Genomic DNA, 16,126 nt, shown 5'->3' on the forward strand with positions numbered 1-16,126 from the left:
GGCTAAGCTTGTAGTTGTGTTTGTAGTGTTTGTACTATGTTGCAGGTCATGGCTAAGCTTGTAGTTGTGTTTGTAGTGTTTGTACTATGCTGCAGGTCATGGCTAAGCTTGTATTTGTGTTTGTAATGTTTGTACTATGTTGTAGGTCATGGCTAAGCTTGTAGTTGTGTTTGTAGTGTTTGTACTATGTTGCAGGTCATGGCTAAGCTTGTAGTTGTGTTTGTAATGTTTGTACTATGTTGTAGGTCATGGCTAAGCTTGTAGTTGTGTTTGTAGTGTTTGTACTATGTTGCAGGTCATGGCTAAGCTTGTAGTTGTGTTTGTAGTGTTTGTACTATGTTGCAGGTCATGGCTAAGCTTGTAGTTGTGTTTGTAGTGTTTGTACTATGCTGCAGGTCATGGCTAAGCTTGTAGTTGTGTTTGTAATGTTTGTACTATGTTGTAGGTCATGGCTAAGCTTGTAGTTGTGTTTGTAGTGTTTGTACTATGTTGCAGGTCATGGCTAAGCTTGTAGTTGTGTTTGTAGTGTTTGTACTATGCTGCAGGTCATGGCTAAGCTTGTAGTTGTGTTTGTAATGTTTGTACTATGTTGTAGGTCATGGCTAAGCTTGTAGTTGTGTTTGTAGTGTTTGTACTATGTTGCAGGTCATGGCTAAGCTTGTAGTTGTGTTTGTAATGTTTGTACTATGTTGTAGGTCATGGCTAAGCTTGTAGTTGTGTTTGTAGTGTTTGTACTATGTTGCAGGTCATGGCTAAGCTTGTAGTTGTGTTTTTAATGTTTGTACTATGTTGTAGGTCATGGCTAAGCTTGTAGTTGTGTTTGTAGTGTTTGTACTATGTTGCAGGTCATGGCTAAGCTTGTAGTTGTGTTTGTAGTGTTTATACTATGTTGCAGGTCATGGCTAAGCTTGTAGTTGTGTTTGTAATGTTTGTACTATGTTGTAGGTCATGGCTAAGCTTGTAGTTGTGTTTGTAGTGTTTGTACTATGTTGCAGGTCATGGCTAAGCTTGTAGTTGTGTTTGTAATGTTTGTACTATGTTGTAGGTCATGGCTAAGCTTGTAGTTGTGTTTGTAGTGTTTGTACTATGTTGCAGGTCATGGCTAAGCTTGTAGTTGTGTTTGTAGTGTTTGTACTATGTTGCAGGTCATGGCTAAGCTTGTAGTTGTGTTTGTAGTGTTTGTACTATGTTGTAGGTCATGGCTAAGCTTGTAGTTGTGTTTGTAGTGTTTGTACTATGTTGCAGGTCATGGCTAAGCTTGTAGTTGTGTTTGTAGTGTTTGTACTATGTTGTAGGTCATGGCTAAGCTTGTAGTTGTGTTTGTAGTGTTTGTACTATGTTGCAGGTCATGGCTAAGCTTGTAGTTGTGTTTGTAGTGTTTGTACTATGTTGCAGGTCATGGCTAAGCTTGTAGTTGTGTTTGTAGTGTTTGTACTATGTTGCAGGTCATGGCTAAGCTTGTAGTTGTGTTTGTAGTGTTTGTACTATGTTGCAGGTCATGGCTAAGCTTGTAGTTGTGTTTGTAGTGTTTGTACTATGTTGCAGGTCATGGCTAAGCTTGTAGTTGTGTTTGTAGTGTTTGTACTATGTTGCAGGTCATGGCTAAGCTTGTAGTTGTGTTTGTAGTGTTTGTACTATGTTGCAGGTCATGGCTAAGCTTGTAGTTGTGTTTGTAGTGTTTGTACTATGTTGCAGGTCATGGCTAAGCTTGTAGTTGTGTTTGTAGTGTTTGTACTATGTTGCAGGTCATGGCTAAGCTTGTAGTTGTGTTTGTAGTGTTTGTACTATGTTGCAGGTCATGGCTAAGCTTGTAGTTGTGTTTGTAGTGTTTGTACTATGTTGCAGGTCATGGCTAAGCTTGTAGTTGTGTTTGTAGTGTTTGTACTATGTTGCAGGTCATGGCTAAGCTTGTAGTTGTGTTTGTAGTGTTTGTACTATGTTGCAGGTCATGGCTAAGCTTGTAGTTGTGTTTGTAGTGTTTGTACTATGTTGCAGGTCATGGCTAAGCTTGTAGTTGTGTTTGTAGTGTTTGTACTATGTTGCAGGTCATGGCTAAGCTTGTAGTTGTGTTTGTAGTGTTTGTACTATGCTGCAGGTCATGGCTAAGCTTGTAGTTGTGTTTGTAGTGTTTGTACTATGTTGCAGGTCATGGCTAAGCTTGTAGTTGTGTTTGTAGTGTTTGTACTATGTTGCAGGTCATGGCTAAGCTTGTAGTTGTGTTTGTACTATGTTGCAGGTCATGGCTAAGCTTGTAGTTGTGTTTGTAGTGTTTGTACTATGTTGTAGGTCATGGCTAAGCTTGTAGTTGTGTTTGTACTATGTTGCAGGTCATGACTAAGCTTGTAGTTGTGTTTGTAGTGTTTGTACTATGTTGCAGGTCATGGCTAAGCTTGTAGTTGTGTTTGTACTATGTTGCAGGTCATGGCTAAGCTTGTAGTTGTGTTTGTAGTGTTTGTACTATGTTGCAGGTCATGGCTAAGCTTGTAGTTGTGTTTGTAGTGTTTGTACTATGTTGTAGGTCATGGCTAAGCTTGTAGTTGTGTTTGTAGTGTTTGTACTATGTTGCAGGTCATGGCTAAGCTTGTAGTTGTGTTTGTACTATGTTGCAGGTCATGGCTAAGCTTGTAGTTGTGTTTGTAGTGTTTGTACTATGTTGCAGGTCATGGCTAAGCTTGTAGTTGTGTTTGTAGTGTTTGTACTATGTTGTAGGTCATGGCTAAGCTTGTAGTTGTGTTTGTAGTGTTTGTACTATGTTGCAGGTCATGGCTAAGCTTGTGGTTGTGTTTGTAATGTTTGTACTATGTTGTAGGTCATGGCTAAGCTTGTAGTTGTGTTTGTAGTGTTTGTACTATGTTGCAGGTCATGGCTAAGCTTGTATTTGTGTTTGTAGTGTTTGTACTATGTTGCAGGTCATGGCTAAGCTTGTAGTTGTGTTTGTAGTGTTTGTACTATGTTGTAGGTCATGGCTAAGCTTGTAGTTGTGTTTGTAGTGTTTGTACTATGTTGTAGGTCATGGCTAAGCTTGTAGTTGTGTTTGTAATGTTTGTACTATGTTGCAGGTCATGGCTAAGCTTGTAGTTGTGTTTGTAATGTTTGTACTATGTTGTAGGTCATGGCTAAGCTTGTAGTTGTGTTTGTAGTGTTTGTACTATGTTGCAGGTCATGGCTAAGCTTGTAGTTGTGTTTGTAGTGTTTGTACTATGTTGTAGGTCATGGCTAAGCTTGTAGTTGTGTTTGTAGTGTTTGTACTATGTTGCAGGTCATGGCTAAGCTTGTAGTTGTGTTTGTAGTGTTTGTACTATGTTGTAGGTCATGGCTAAGCTTGTAGTTGTGTTTGTAGTGTTTGTACTATGTTGCAGGTCATGGCTAAGCTTGTAGTTGTGTTTGTAGTGTTTGTACTATGTTGTAGGTCATGGCTAAGCTTGTAGTTGTGTTTGTAGTGTTTGTACTATGTTGCAGGTCATGGCTAAGCTTGTAGTTGTGTTTGTAGTGTTTGTACTATGTTGTAGGTCATGGCTAAGCTTGTAGTTGTGTTTGTAGTGTTTGTACTATGTTGTAGGTCATGGCTAAGCTTGTAGTTGTGTTTGTAGTGTTTGTACTATGTTGCAGGTCATGGCTAAGCTTGTAGTTGTGTTTGTAGTGTTTGTACTATGTTGCAGGTCATGGCTAAGCTTGTAGTTGTGTTTGTAGTGTTTGTACTATGTTGCAGGTCATGGCTAAGCTTGTAGTTGTGTTTGTAGTGTTTGTACTATGTTGCAGGTCATGGCTAAGCTTGTAGTTGTGTTGATTGTCCGGTATATATAGTATGCACAGTAATCAGTGTGGATCTTTTGTATGTTGAGTAGAACTAATTCTTACAAAAGTGGGACGAGGGGAAATTTTGTTGCCGGGAACCTGAGTCTGTGATGGTTTTAAAAGCAACTTTTGTGTTGATTTGCTGTTGGTTTAAGGTAGCGTCTTGTTGTAGATCCCCAGCACGATACCACAAGTGAGGTTTATACAGATGAAACAGAATCACACGGCGGGTAAGTTTATTCAGATGTATGACTTATTGCCAATGGGATCCTGGGGGATGCTGTTTAATTAAGGCAGGTGCTACCGCAGTTTGTCGTCTAGGAGACCTTCCTAGAAATGTGATGTGTATATGTGTTGATTTTTTCCCCTCATCTCGTCTATGTGTGCATTATCTACCATTATGTTCAAGCGGATAGGTTTAGCTTTGTTCCCAAACACCATGTAGAAAGTCTTGTCAGTATTGAGAGTGAGTTTGCATACAGGCAGCTTTATAAGCCTCTCGTTAACAACATTGTTTTGGACAGCAGCATCTGGATGTGAGGCAACAACAGTTGCGCCATCTGGATACAGAACTGGTTGAGGTTGCTGAGAGGCCTTAAGAAGGCCACTGGTGTAGATGACGAATAGCAGAGGACCCAGGAGGCTACCCTGAGGCACTCCTGTGTTGACAAGTCGAGTTGATGGATTGTTGTAATTGGTGGTCACGTGATGTTGTTAAGGTGGCTTCATGTAAGATCATGGCCTCTCATCCTGTTATTTTGTAATTTAAGAAGCAAAAATTGCTCTACTGTAAATATATTTTCTTAGAACAACAAAATGTTCCCCTGGATACTCGTTATTTTCAAGAGATGAACAGACTGAGTCAAGCATTTTGATGTTTGATCATCGGTCTTTTTCTTGGAGCTTTTTTTCCTAGCCCGAGACGAACCTACAAGTGCCAAGTATAATTATATTTAGTTATAAATACATACACTCGTATATGTACATATTTCAAACTCCATAGATAATGATGGAATGATATAAATTGAGCTGTAACTGCTGGAGTATGGTTACCCTCACTTGCTGAAGAATGTTAGGGAGAGTTGAAGCTTCTGGTGATGTGTTGGGCAAAGTTGTACTTGTAGATGATGGCCAGTGAGCAGTTTTCTTATATATTAGTAATGATATATTTACCAAAACTATTATCCAGAGGGTTGGGGAATGGAACAAAACAGGAATAACTTCGAGAGTGTATAAATGTGTAGTGGAGGGAAGGCGGGGTAGGGGTCCGCCTAGGAAACGTTGGAGGGAGGGGGGTAAAGGAGGTATTATTTGCGAGGGGCTTGGACTTCCAGCAGGCGTGCGTGAGCGTGTTTGATAGGAGTGAGTGGAGACAAATGGTTTTTAATACTTGACGTGCTATTGGAGTGTGAGCAAAGTAACATTTATGAAGGGGTTCAGGGAAACCGGCAGGCCGGACTTGAGTCCTGGAGATGGGAAGTACAGTGCCTGCACTCTGAAGGAGGGGTGTTAATGTTGCAGTTTAAAAACTGTAGTGTAAAGCACCCTTCTGGCAAGACAGTGATGGAGTGAATGATGGTGAAAGTTTTTCTTTTTCGGGCCACCCTGCCTTGGTGGGATGCGGCCGATGTGTTAATAAAAAATAATATTTATTACATTGTGTCTTGCTTTAATTCTGCCGATTTAGTTGGAGGGACGGGCATAGAAAGCCGCAGTAATTTTCAGTATGGTAATCACTGCCTTCTTATTGGAAACACAAGATTTTACTGGGTTAGTTTGATCAGGTAGTCGAGAAAAATGTCATTGGCGCTATTTCATGTTTCGGCGGTTTAAGTTCATTTGGTTTAGTTAAAACAATTAATTTCATCTTGACAAATTTACTATTATTAGTGAGACTTTTCCGGGTAGTTTTTGATATCTTTTCGGTTTATTAAACCCGCTAGCATGTTCCTGCTGTCTGGAGTTCCGTATTACCTTGGTGACCACCGATATATAACTTTTTGATTGTTCTTTGGATATTAATCGTATTCTGTGTCATTTGCCATAGGCTAGCGGTCACCAACAGCCTGAACGATCAGGCCAGCCACCAGGAGGCCTGATCTGGGACCGGGACGCGGGGACGCTGCAACTAGAGGTAACCTACAGGTACGATTTACGTCAATATCTCTGAAAATGCTGTTGGTTACCCGTGAGCTGTTTAGTTTCCTTACTCAAACCTTTTCAAAGGACAATCGTTGTTGTAGAGGCTTTGAACTGTTGGAAGGAAGACAGATACAAGAGTGTCATGATTGTTGACACCCTCCACCAGTCAGTATACTGACTGTTGTGGTCAAGTTACTAACTGGTGCCTTGTCATCAAGCCGGAGGGACACTTGACATGTTGAGAGAGGTAATGTTGATATGATGGTTGCTAGGGCACTGATTAGTGGTGCCGTCTGTCGTTATGTCTGCTTAGAGAGACCGACGACCTTCTATAAGGCTACAAGAACCTTCCACAAGGCTACAAGAACCTTCCACAAGGCTACAAGAACCTTCCACAAGACTACAAGAACCTTCCACAAGGCTACAAGAACCTTCCACAAGGCTACAAGAACCTTCCACAAGGCTACAAGAACCTTCCACAAGGCTACAAGAACCTTCCACAAGGCTACAAGAACCTTCCACAAGACTACAAGAACCTTCCACAAGGCTACAAGAACCTTCCACAAGGCTACAAGAACCTTCCACAAGGCTACAAGAACCTTCCACAAGGCTACAAGAACCTTCCACAAGGCTACAAGAACCTTCCACAAGGCTACAAGAACCTTCCACAAGGCTACAAGAACCTTCCACGAGACTACAAGAACCTTCCACAAGGATACAAGAACCTTACACAAGAACCTTCCACAAGGCTACAAGAACCTTCCACAAGGCTACAAGAACCTTCCACAAGGCTACAAGAACCTTCCACAAGGCTACAAGAACCTTCCACAAGGCTACAAGAACCTTCCACAAGGCTACAAGAACCTTCCACAAGACTACAAGAACCTTCCACAAGGCTACAAGAACCTTCCACAAGGCTACAAGAACCTTCCACAAGGCTACAAGAACCTTCCACAAGGCTACAAGAACCTTCCACAAGGCTACAAGAACCTTCCACAAGGCTACAAGAACCTTCCACAAGGCTACAAGAACCTTCCACAAGACTACAAGAACCTTCCACAAGGCTACAAGAACCTTCCACAAGACTACAAGAACCTTCCACAAGGCTACAAGAACCTTCCACAAGGCTACAAGAACCTTCCACAAGGCTACAAGAACCTTCCACAAGACTACAAGAACCTTCCACAAGACTACAAGAACCTTCCACAAGATTACAAGAACCTTCCACAAGATTACAAGAACCTTCCACAAGACTACAAGAACCTTCCACAAGACTACAAGAACCTTCCACAAGACTACAAGAACCTTCCACAAGGCTACAAGAACCTTCCACAAGACTACAAGAACCTTCTACAAGACGACAAGAACCTTCCACAAGACTACAAGAACCTTCCACAAGACTACAAGAACCTTCCACAAGGCTACAAGAACCTTCCACAAGACTACAAGAACCTTCCACAAGACTACAAGAACCTTCCACAAGACTACAAGAACCTTCCACAAGACTACAAGAACCTTCCACAAGGCTACAAGAACCTTCCACAAGGCTACAAGAACCTTCCACAAGACTACAAGAACCTTCCACAAGACTACAAGAACCTTCCACAAGACTACAAGAACCTTCCACAAGACTACAAGAACCTTCCACAAGACTACAAGAACCTTCCACAAGACTACAAGAACCTTCCACAAGACTACAAGAACCTTCCACAAGACTACAAGAACCTTCCACAAGGCTACAAGAACCTTCCACAAGACTACAAGAACCTTCCACAAGGCTACAAGAACCTTCCACAAGACTACAAGAACCTTCCACAAGACTACAAGAACCTTCCACAAGACTACAAGAACCTTCCATAAGGCTACAAGAACCTTCCACAAGGCTACAAGAACCTTCCACAAGACTACAAGAACCTTCCATAAGGCTACAAGAACCTTCCACAAGATTACAAGAACCTTCCACAAGGCTACAAGAACCTTCCACAAGACTACAAGAACCTTCCACAAGACTACAAGAACCTTCCACAAGACTACAAGAACCTTCCACAAGACTACAAGAACCTTCCACAAGGCTACAAGAACCTTCCACAAGGCTACAAGAACCTTCCACAAGGCTACAAGAACCTTCCACAAGGATACAAGAACCTTACACAAGAACCTTCCACAAGACTACAAGAACCTTCCATAAGGCTACAAGAACCTTCCACAAGGCTACAAGAACCTTCCATAAGGCTACAAGAACCTTCCACAAGACTACAAGAACCTTCCACAAGGCTACAAGAACCTTCCACAAGGACACAAGAACCTTCCACAAGACTACAAGAACCTTCCACAAGATTACAAGAACCTTCCACAAGGACACAAGAACCTTCCACAAGACTACAAGAACCTTCCACAAGATTACAAGAACCTTCCACAAGACTACAAGAACCTTCCACAAGACTACAAGAACCTTCCACAAGATTACAAGAACCTTCCACAAGACTACAAGAACCTTCCACAAGACTACAAGAACCTTCCACAAGACTACAAGAACCTTCCACAAGATTACAAGAACCTTCCACAAGGACACAAGAACCTTCCACAAGACTACAAGAACCTTCCACAAGATTACAAGAACCTTCCACAAGATTACAAGAACCTTCCACAAGACTACAAGAACCTTCCACAAGACTACAAGAACCTTCCACAAGACTACAAGAACCTTCCACAAGATTACAAGAACCTTCCACAAGATTACAAGAACCTTCCACAAGATTACAAGAACCTTCCACAAGACTACAAGAACCTTCCACAAGACTACAAGAACCTTCCACAAGATTACAAGAACCTTCCACAAGATTACAAGAACCTTCCACAAGACTACAAGAACCTTCCACAAGACTACAAGAACCTTCCACAAGATTACAAGAACCTTCCACAAGGACACAAGAACCTTCCACAAGACTACAAGAACCTTCCACAAGACTACAAGAACCTTCCACAAGATTACAAGAACCTTCCACAAGGACACAAGAACCTTCCACAAGGCTACAAGAACCTTCCACAAGGACACAAGAACCTTCCACAAGGCTACAAGAACCTTCCATAAGGACACAAGAACCTTCCACAAGTGCAAAAGAACCTTGTACGACCAAGTGGAACTAAAATAAAGCTACACACGTTATCTGCTGCAGGATGGCGGTGGTTGTACTTTCTCAGTCAAGAAAAAATATGCCAAGGCAAGTGATTCTAGTCCTGTGATGACTTATGGAGTAAGCAACTGCTGGGGCACTGATGCTAAAGGCCCGTGAGTAAGGCACACTTGCAACACCTGGCTATCTTCATTATGAAGACTTTCCGCCAACAAGTGTCTTTTTTCATGCCAGTAAAGAGATGCAGAAGAGAATGGGAGATGAGGTAATCAGTCCCTCAGGTTGTAAATGTTTTTACCTGGAGAGAGTTTCGGGGGTCAACGCCCCCTCGGCCTGGTCTGAGACCAGGCCTCATGGTGGATCAGGGTCTGATCAACCAGGCTGTTACGGATCAATTTTTCCCATATTATATACCATTAACGCAATAATACTAATGGTGTACTGCTACTAAATGGTTATAACTAAGATCATAATGTTTAAAAGGGTGGACTGGTAAACCAGTGGAAGGCCTCGGTCAGATGACCAAAAGCTCCAACGGCGGGTCATCATGTGACCAAGACCCGCGTCAGAAAATACTTGTCCTTTCTCCTGACGAACGTAACCTAACCTAGTATAGCAGCGCTGGAGACCAAGAATGAGCCATCGCTGGGTAACACCAGAACTCAGGACTTGTCAATAAGGCAACATTCGAGTATCTAATCGAAACGTTTCGCCTACACGTTTCAGCAATAAAGGTGAATATATCACTATCTCCAGTGATATATTGTCTTGTACCTGACTGAAGACGTCTGTTGTATACCTGGAGTATACCTGGAGAAGGTTTCGGGGGTCAACGCCCCCTCGGCCCAGTCTGTGACCAGGTCTCATGGTATAGACTAAAAATATCGTTAATGGAGGTACCAAAATGATAAACCACTATAAAGTTAATGACACAGACAATGTAACAGTTAAAACTGTGAGAGTTAAGGGGGATATGATTGAGGTGTATAAATGGAAGACAGGGATAAATAAAGGGGATGTAAATAGTGTGCTGAAAATATCTAACTTAGACAGGACTCGCAGCAATGGTTTTAAGTTGGAAAAATTCAGATTCAGGAAGGATATAGGAAAGCACTGGTTTGGTAATAGAGTTGTGGATGAGTGGAACAAACTCCCGAGTACAGTTATAGAGGCTAAAACGTTGTGTAGTTTTAAAAATAGGTTAGATAAATACATGAGTGGGTGTGGGTGGGTGTGAGTTGGTCCTGACTAGCTTGTGCTGCTAGGTCAGTTGCCGTGTTCCTTCCTTAAGTGAATGTGACCTGACCTGACTAGGTTGGGGCATTGGCTTAAGCCGGTAGGAGACTTGGACCTGCCTCGCATGGACCAGTAGGCCTGTTGCAGTGTTCCTTCTTTCTGATGTTCTTACTAGAGGTTAGGTTAGGTAAGATTCGTCAGGAAACAGGACAAGTAATTCCTGACGCGGGTCTCAGTCATATGATGACCCACCACTGGAGCTTTTGGTCAACTGACCGAAGCCTTCCCATGTAAACATTGGAGGAGGCTACTCAGAATTAAGCCACATTAGACAGTGAGACATACAGCAGAGATTGGGAAGAGCTAAGCTGACAAGTTTTGTTACCAGGCTAACTATAAAGGAATACGAAGTGGGTGAACAGGGAGGGGGAAAGTTAAGTGGTGAAATCTACGAAAATAGTGACTGAAAAAAGTGGTAAATTTTGATCAGTGTTTGGTTGTATGAGAGGGAATGATGGTGTCCAGTCATACCAGTGTATGGATCAGAAGCAGACAGATAGATAAACACAGAGAGAGAGAGAGAGAGAGAGAGAGAGAGAGAGAGAGAGAGATCGGGTACAGCACTAAACCTGGACTATAACCTCGGAAGCTCAGACAGGTACAATGGAATATTTCTACATAGGAATTAGACATATGAAATGAAAACAAATAGGAAAACTAAAGTGAGAATGACGAAAACCACAAAAGAAGAAGAAAGAAGTGATACACTTAGTACACTTACCATAGCATCATTGGGAACAAGGTTGAGGAAGTGAGCCATGGCTCGCCACTTGTGTACCGAGTACCATATAGTACCTTGGAAGTAGTCACCAGCAGACAGGTACAGTACATTGGGGCTTCTCTCTCTCTCCTGGCTCACCGCTGTCTTTAACCTGACAGACAGATACATAGGAGAGGTCAGAGGGCAAGACAGATGAGAGAGGTCATACAGGGCGATAAAAAAACAGCGACTGAAACACACACACACACACACACACACACACACACACACACACACACACACACACACACACACACACACACACTCATTCTGAGTTCAACTTTCATCTAATATATATGAAACAAACCAATGTAGTATTCTATTCTATATTTTTCAAATCCAGTCTGCACTTGCTCTAACACTGATAAATTCTTGTAATATACACGTGTTAAACCAGTATGGGTCATTCAGCACTGTTTACATGGATGAGGGTTACAATATAACTACAATGGATGACATCAACAATTCTTACAATAGACGGAAATGCTTCGTGGAGAGGACCTTACACAAGAAAAATTTACGGTAATTCCCAAGTTACCCTTTCATCTAAAATAATTTTCCCGTTTTAGCTTGTTAACGAACGTATTGTGAACGATTTTTTTTTTTTGATAGAAAAGACAAGTTTTTCTAAATTAAGATATTCTACACAGGACTATTTTTTTTTTCTGAAAGACATTTTCGAAAATTGAGTTTTTTTTTCAGTCCGGTTAAGAAAAAAGCTGAATTTTAGTGTAGGTTCATAAGTGTGTTATATAGGAATTATGTCTATATTATATACATGTATATATATATATATATATATATATATATATATATATATATATATATATATATATATATATATATATATATATATATATATATATATATATATATATATATATATATATATATGTATATATTTAGCAAAAATGGTTATAATCATAATTTTCATGAAACACTTGTCCTGTTTCCAGACATGTCTTACCAGATCTGATGTAAATGTTATGGGAAAGAAAGTTCCTAAACTGATGTCTTTCAGTAACCTTTTGTTTCGCTTAGTTTTGAATAGATAAAGTGTTGTTTCTGTCTACATCTAGAGTAGTCTGTGATCTGTCTGTACATCCAGGGTTATCCTGGGTTATCCCAGGTTATTCCAGGTTATCCTGGGTTATTCCAGGTTATCCTGGGATAACCTATAATTATAGTAATATAACTTAAAACCATACAAACTACATTTGAATGTTTTTTTGTGGCTGAATTAACGTCTGTAGTACACAGTGACGGGGCACGGTGCCCCCGGGGCCTGGTAGCTAAAACTCTCGCTTCACACGCCCAGGGTCTGGGTTCGATTCCCAGCCAAGGTGGAAACATTGGTCATGTTTCTTTACACCGGTTGTCTATATTCACCCATCAGCAAAATAGGTACCTGGGTGTTAGTGGACTGGTGTGGGTCGCATCCTGGGTGTTAGTGGACTGGTGTGGGTCACATTCTGGGTGTTAGTATTATTTATTATTAAAGATTAGCCGGTATTCTCCCGGCCCGGGCTTTGTCCAAGTGGTGGCCCGGCCTTGGCTCCCTCTTTAGGGAGTGCCTGAGACCTAAGTCTCCCATGGGAGGAGGCACAAGTACCTCCTCATCTTTGGGACCAACTGTCCCCAGGCCTAGCCACAAGCTAGGCCTCTCTGGTCTGCCATCCCCGCCACAAGGGGGCTAATGGGAATGACAGTCTTATGAGCTAAAGGCTCGGGCTCAGGCACCTACCCTACCCTAGAAGGGTTAGGCATGGTGTCGATCTGGGTGTTAGTGGACTGGTGTGGGTCGCATCCTGGGTGTTAGTGGACTGGTGTGGGTCGCATCCTGGGACAAAACTGACCTAATTTACGGGAAATGTTCAGCATAACAAGCGGTTTTCTATATAGTAGTAGTACGTTATTGATGTCAACTATGGTCTGTATACCTTGTACATGTACTGGTAGTAAATAAAAGATATTATTATTATTATTATTATTATTATTATTATTATTATTATTATTATTATTATTAATAATACTGTAACCAGATCATGAATATTTAAATATAGTTCATTGCTACTGTAACTGTAAATAATATAGTTGGTTACCACTAACTTTGTAGATGAATGGTTCAGAGAACCGACATTTTGATAAATTAGACACCTGTGTGGCGAAACGTGTCCTCAGTAAAGATACCCAAGAGTTGCACATGTGTCTAATTTATCACCACTGTAACTTACCGAGATACTGTATCACAATTCTGAAGTCCAGTCCCTCTGTAATCTCTTCAGTATCGCCCACAGGATGGGTATGAGGTGACTACCATCCACCGGATGGATGTAGGGGTGTACGAATTAACCCGTAACTCTGAATTTCAGTTCAAGTTTGTAGAGAACAAGAGGGGAGACTCACCTTGCAAAACCTCCGTAGCATCTGTTCTTGGCTTTGTCTCCTGGACTGCACCTGCCGGAGTACACGTTGGTCTCCTCAAACCTGGCGTGGAAGTCATTCACGTGGAGAATCGTCAGCTCAAAACCCGCAGTGTGAACCCAACACACACAACATAACACCACATATGTGGTTAGCAGCTGCGTATGCATCGTATTTAATCTTGCTTTTGCTTGAGTTATACCTGCTGCTAATATAAGATCGATTTAGTCCCGATGTTTTTGTGATTTTTTTCTGTTACTTGTAAAGTTTACATATTTTTAATTATTACGAATAAAAATAACGATTTATTAGTATATTAATCTGTAAAGGCTATTTCTAGCACTTATAGATTATAATGTTACTTGCATAAAATAAATAGCGGTCTCGGTTTCAGAAAAAGAGTGGAAATACTTAAAGCTCAAACTAAGCAAGAGTCCCATTAAGACCTGATCAGGAGGAGAGAGTGCAAGCGACTACCTCACAAGGTGCCAGGAGGCTGACTGGTGGACTTGGCTGAAGTTCACCTTAGTATAAACCTGTTACTCAGGTGATGGTTATCGTACGTTGCTGGTGTTACCTGTCCAGGTTATAGTTATCGTACTGGGGTCGCGTGTGGATAATGACTCGGCGGATTCTACGGCTCATGGTCTATGGTCCAACCTGATTTCTGTCCTAGGAAGAGTGGAAACGTTTGGTTTGTTGCCTGACACATGCTGCCCGTGTTCACCTGCTAGTAAGCAGGTACCTGGGTGAGCCGACGGGTGTGGGTGGCATCGCGGGGAAGAGGAACAACAGAAATAAGTCATAATAAATGGTTTTTCTTGGGTATTCCAAGTTATTTTCTAACTTTCTAACCCTCTGGGTTAACAATTCAGTTAACGTTCCTCTTCTTCCTCTTCTTCTTCTTCTTCCTCTTCTTCTTCTCTTCTTCTTCTTCTTCTTCTTCTTCTTATTATTATTATTATTATTATTATTATTATTATTATTATTATCTATTCCCAAAGGGGGACCTTTAAAGTGGGTGTTTAATTTTTTCCTTTTTTTTTTTTCTTCCTCCAGCTTTTCGATTTTATTTCGCCCGTCACACGAGAACGCCTCATCCAATATGCTTCAGATTTTCAACGCTGGTGTGTGGTAAACATCCCAAGATTCTATGAACAACTAGTATGTGCAGGTTCCCTTAACCAGACTCACAAACTCGTAATGACACGATTGCAACCAAACCACACTACGGGTGGGGTTTGAACCCGCGACCAGAGCCACAAAGCTAGCAGGCCCGGTGGCTAACGCGACGGTCCGGAGTTTTGAGACTCTCTGATCGCGGGTTCAAACCCCACCCATGGTATGTTTTTTTCCCTTTAACCAGAGTTACAAGGCCCATTTCCTCTGCTCAGAGCCGGATCAACATTTTTGTAGACCCCTGGGATACAGCTACTGTCAGGCCCCAGTGATATTTTAAAAATAAAAAACAATATAATCTCAACAGCTCATCATGTACGTGATGTAATAACATACTATAATTATTAACTTACCATAGTAACTGTGATCACTTTTCACTTAATCTCTGGAGGCCCTCCAACTGGCGGATGACCCTGGGCTGCAGCCCCTGGAGGCCCTCCAACTGGCGGATGACCCTGGGCTGCAGCCCCTGGAGGCCCTCCAACTGGCGGATGACCCTGGGCTGCAGCCCCTGGAGGCCCTGCAGCTGGCGGGGGACCCTGGGCTGCAGCCCCTGGAGGCCCTCCAACTGGCGGATGACCCTGGGCTGCAGCCCCTGGAGGCCCTCCAACTGGCGGAGGACCCTGGGCTGCAGCCCCTGGAGGCCCTGCAGCTGGCGGAGGACCCTGGGCTGCAGCCCCTGGAGGCCCTGCAGCTGGCGGGGGACCCTGGGCTGCAGCCCCTGGAGGCCCTGCAGCTGGCGGAGGACCCTGGGCTGCAGCCCCTGGAGGCCCTGCAGCTGGCGGAGGACCCTGGGCTGCAGCCCCTGGAGGCCCTGCAGCTGGCGGGGGACCCTGGGCTGCAGCCCCTGGAGGCCCTCCAACTTTTAACTACTATGTTAGTGTTATATCGGTAAACTACATCAACGCCCACTTTGAAATTAACCTTGGGGAAAGGGAAGTATTCAGGTTCGCTCCAATTTCCTAGATCAAGAGTCCTTCATCAACATCCCTTAAAGGGAACAAAAGGGTTACACTCTGGAGGCTTTAAAGGGAATTTCCCGTCCAGCGAGTAAAATAATTTTCCTAGTCTTGCGGCAGGGTCAACCTGGCCATCCTACCACTTGTCAACAGTGTGGCAGGGTCGACCTGGCCATCCTACCACTTGTCAACAGTGTGGCAGGGTCAACCTGGCCATCCTACCACTTGTCAACAGTGTGGCAGGGTCGACCTGGCCATCCTACCACTTGTCAACAGTGTGGCAGGGTCGACCTGGCCATCCTACCACTTGTCAACAGTGTGGCAGGGTCGACCTGGCCATCCTACCACTTGTCAACAGTGTGGCAGGGTCAACCTGGCCATCCTACCACTTGTCAACAGTGTGGCAGGGTCAACCTGGCCATCCTGCCACTTGTCAA

The 16,126-nt window shown here is 42.7% G+C and overlaps 1 protein-coding gene across 2 annotated transcripts in view; it reads right to left on the reverse strand.

Moving 5' to 3' along the window:
* The window catches only part of LOC128697476 (snake venom 5'-nucleotidase-like), a 108,680-nt gene extending 94,617 nt beyond the window's left edge, over positions 1 to 14,063 (reverse strand). Inside the window, exons 1-3 of one of the 2 annotated variants that reach the window (XM_070094052.1) lie at positions 13,998 to 14,046; positions 13,534 to 13,803; positions 11,089 to 11,239 (exon numbers count right to left, since the gene is read on the reverse strand). In XM_070094052.1, the coding sequence (XP_069950153.1) occupies positions 11,089 to 11,239; positions 13,534 to 13,721 (339 nt within the window). In that variant the 5' untranslated portion in view covers positions 13,722 to 13,803; positions 13,998 to 14,046. Of the gene's footprint in view, positions 1 to 11,088; positions 11,240 to 13,533 lie in introns of both variants that reach the window. The other variant, XM_070094053.1, reaches the window with a different exon arrangement.
* Between the last annotated feature and the right edge of the window lie 2,063 nt (positions 14,064 to 16,126).

The sequence above is a fragment of the Cherax quadricarinatus genome, chromosome 44 (assembly GCF_038502225.1).
Source record: "Cherax quadricarinatus isolate ZL_2023a chromosome 44, ASM3850222v1, whole genome shotgun sequence".
Classification (NCBI taxonomy): Eukaryota; Metazoa; Arthropoda; class Malacostraca; order Decapoda; family Parastacidae; genus Cherax; species Cherax quadricarinatus.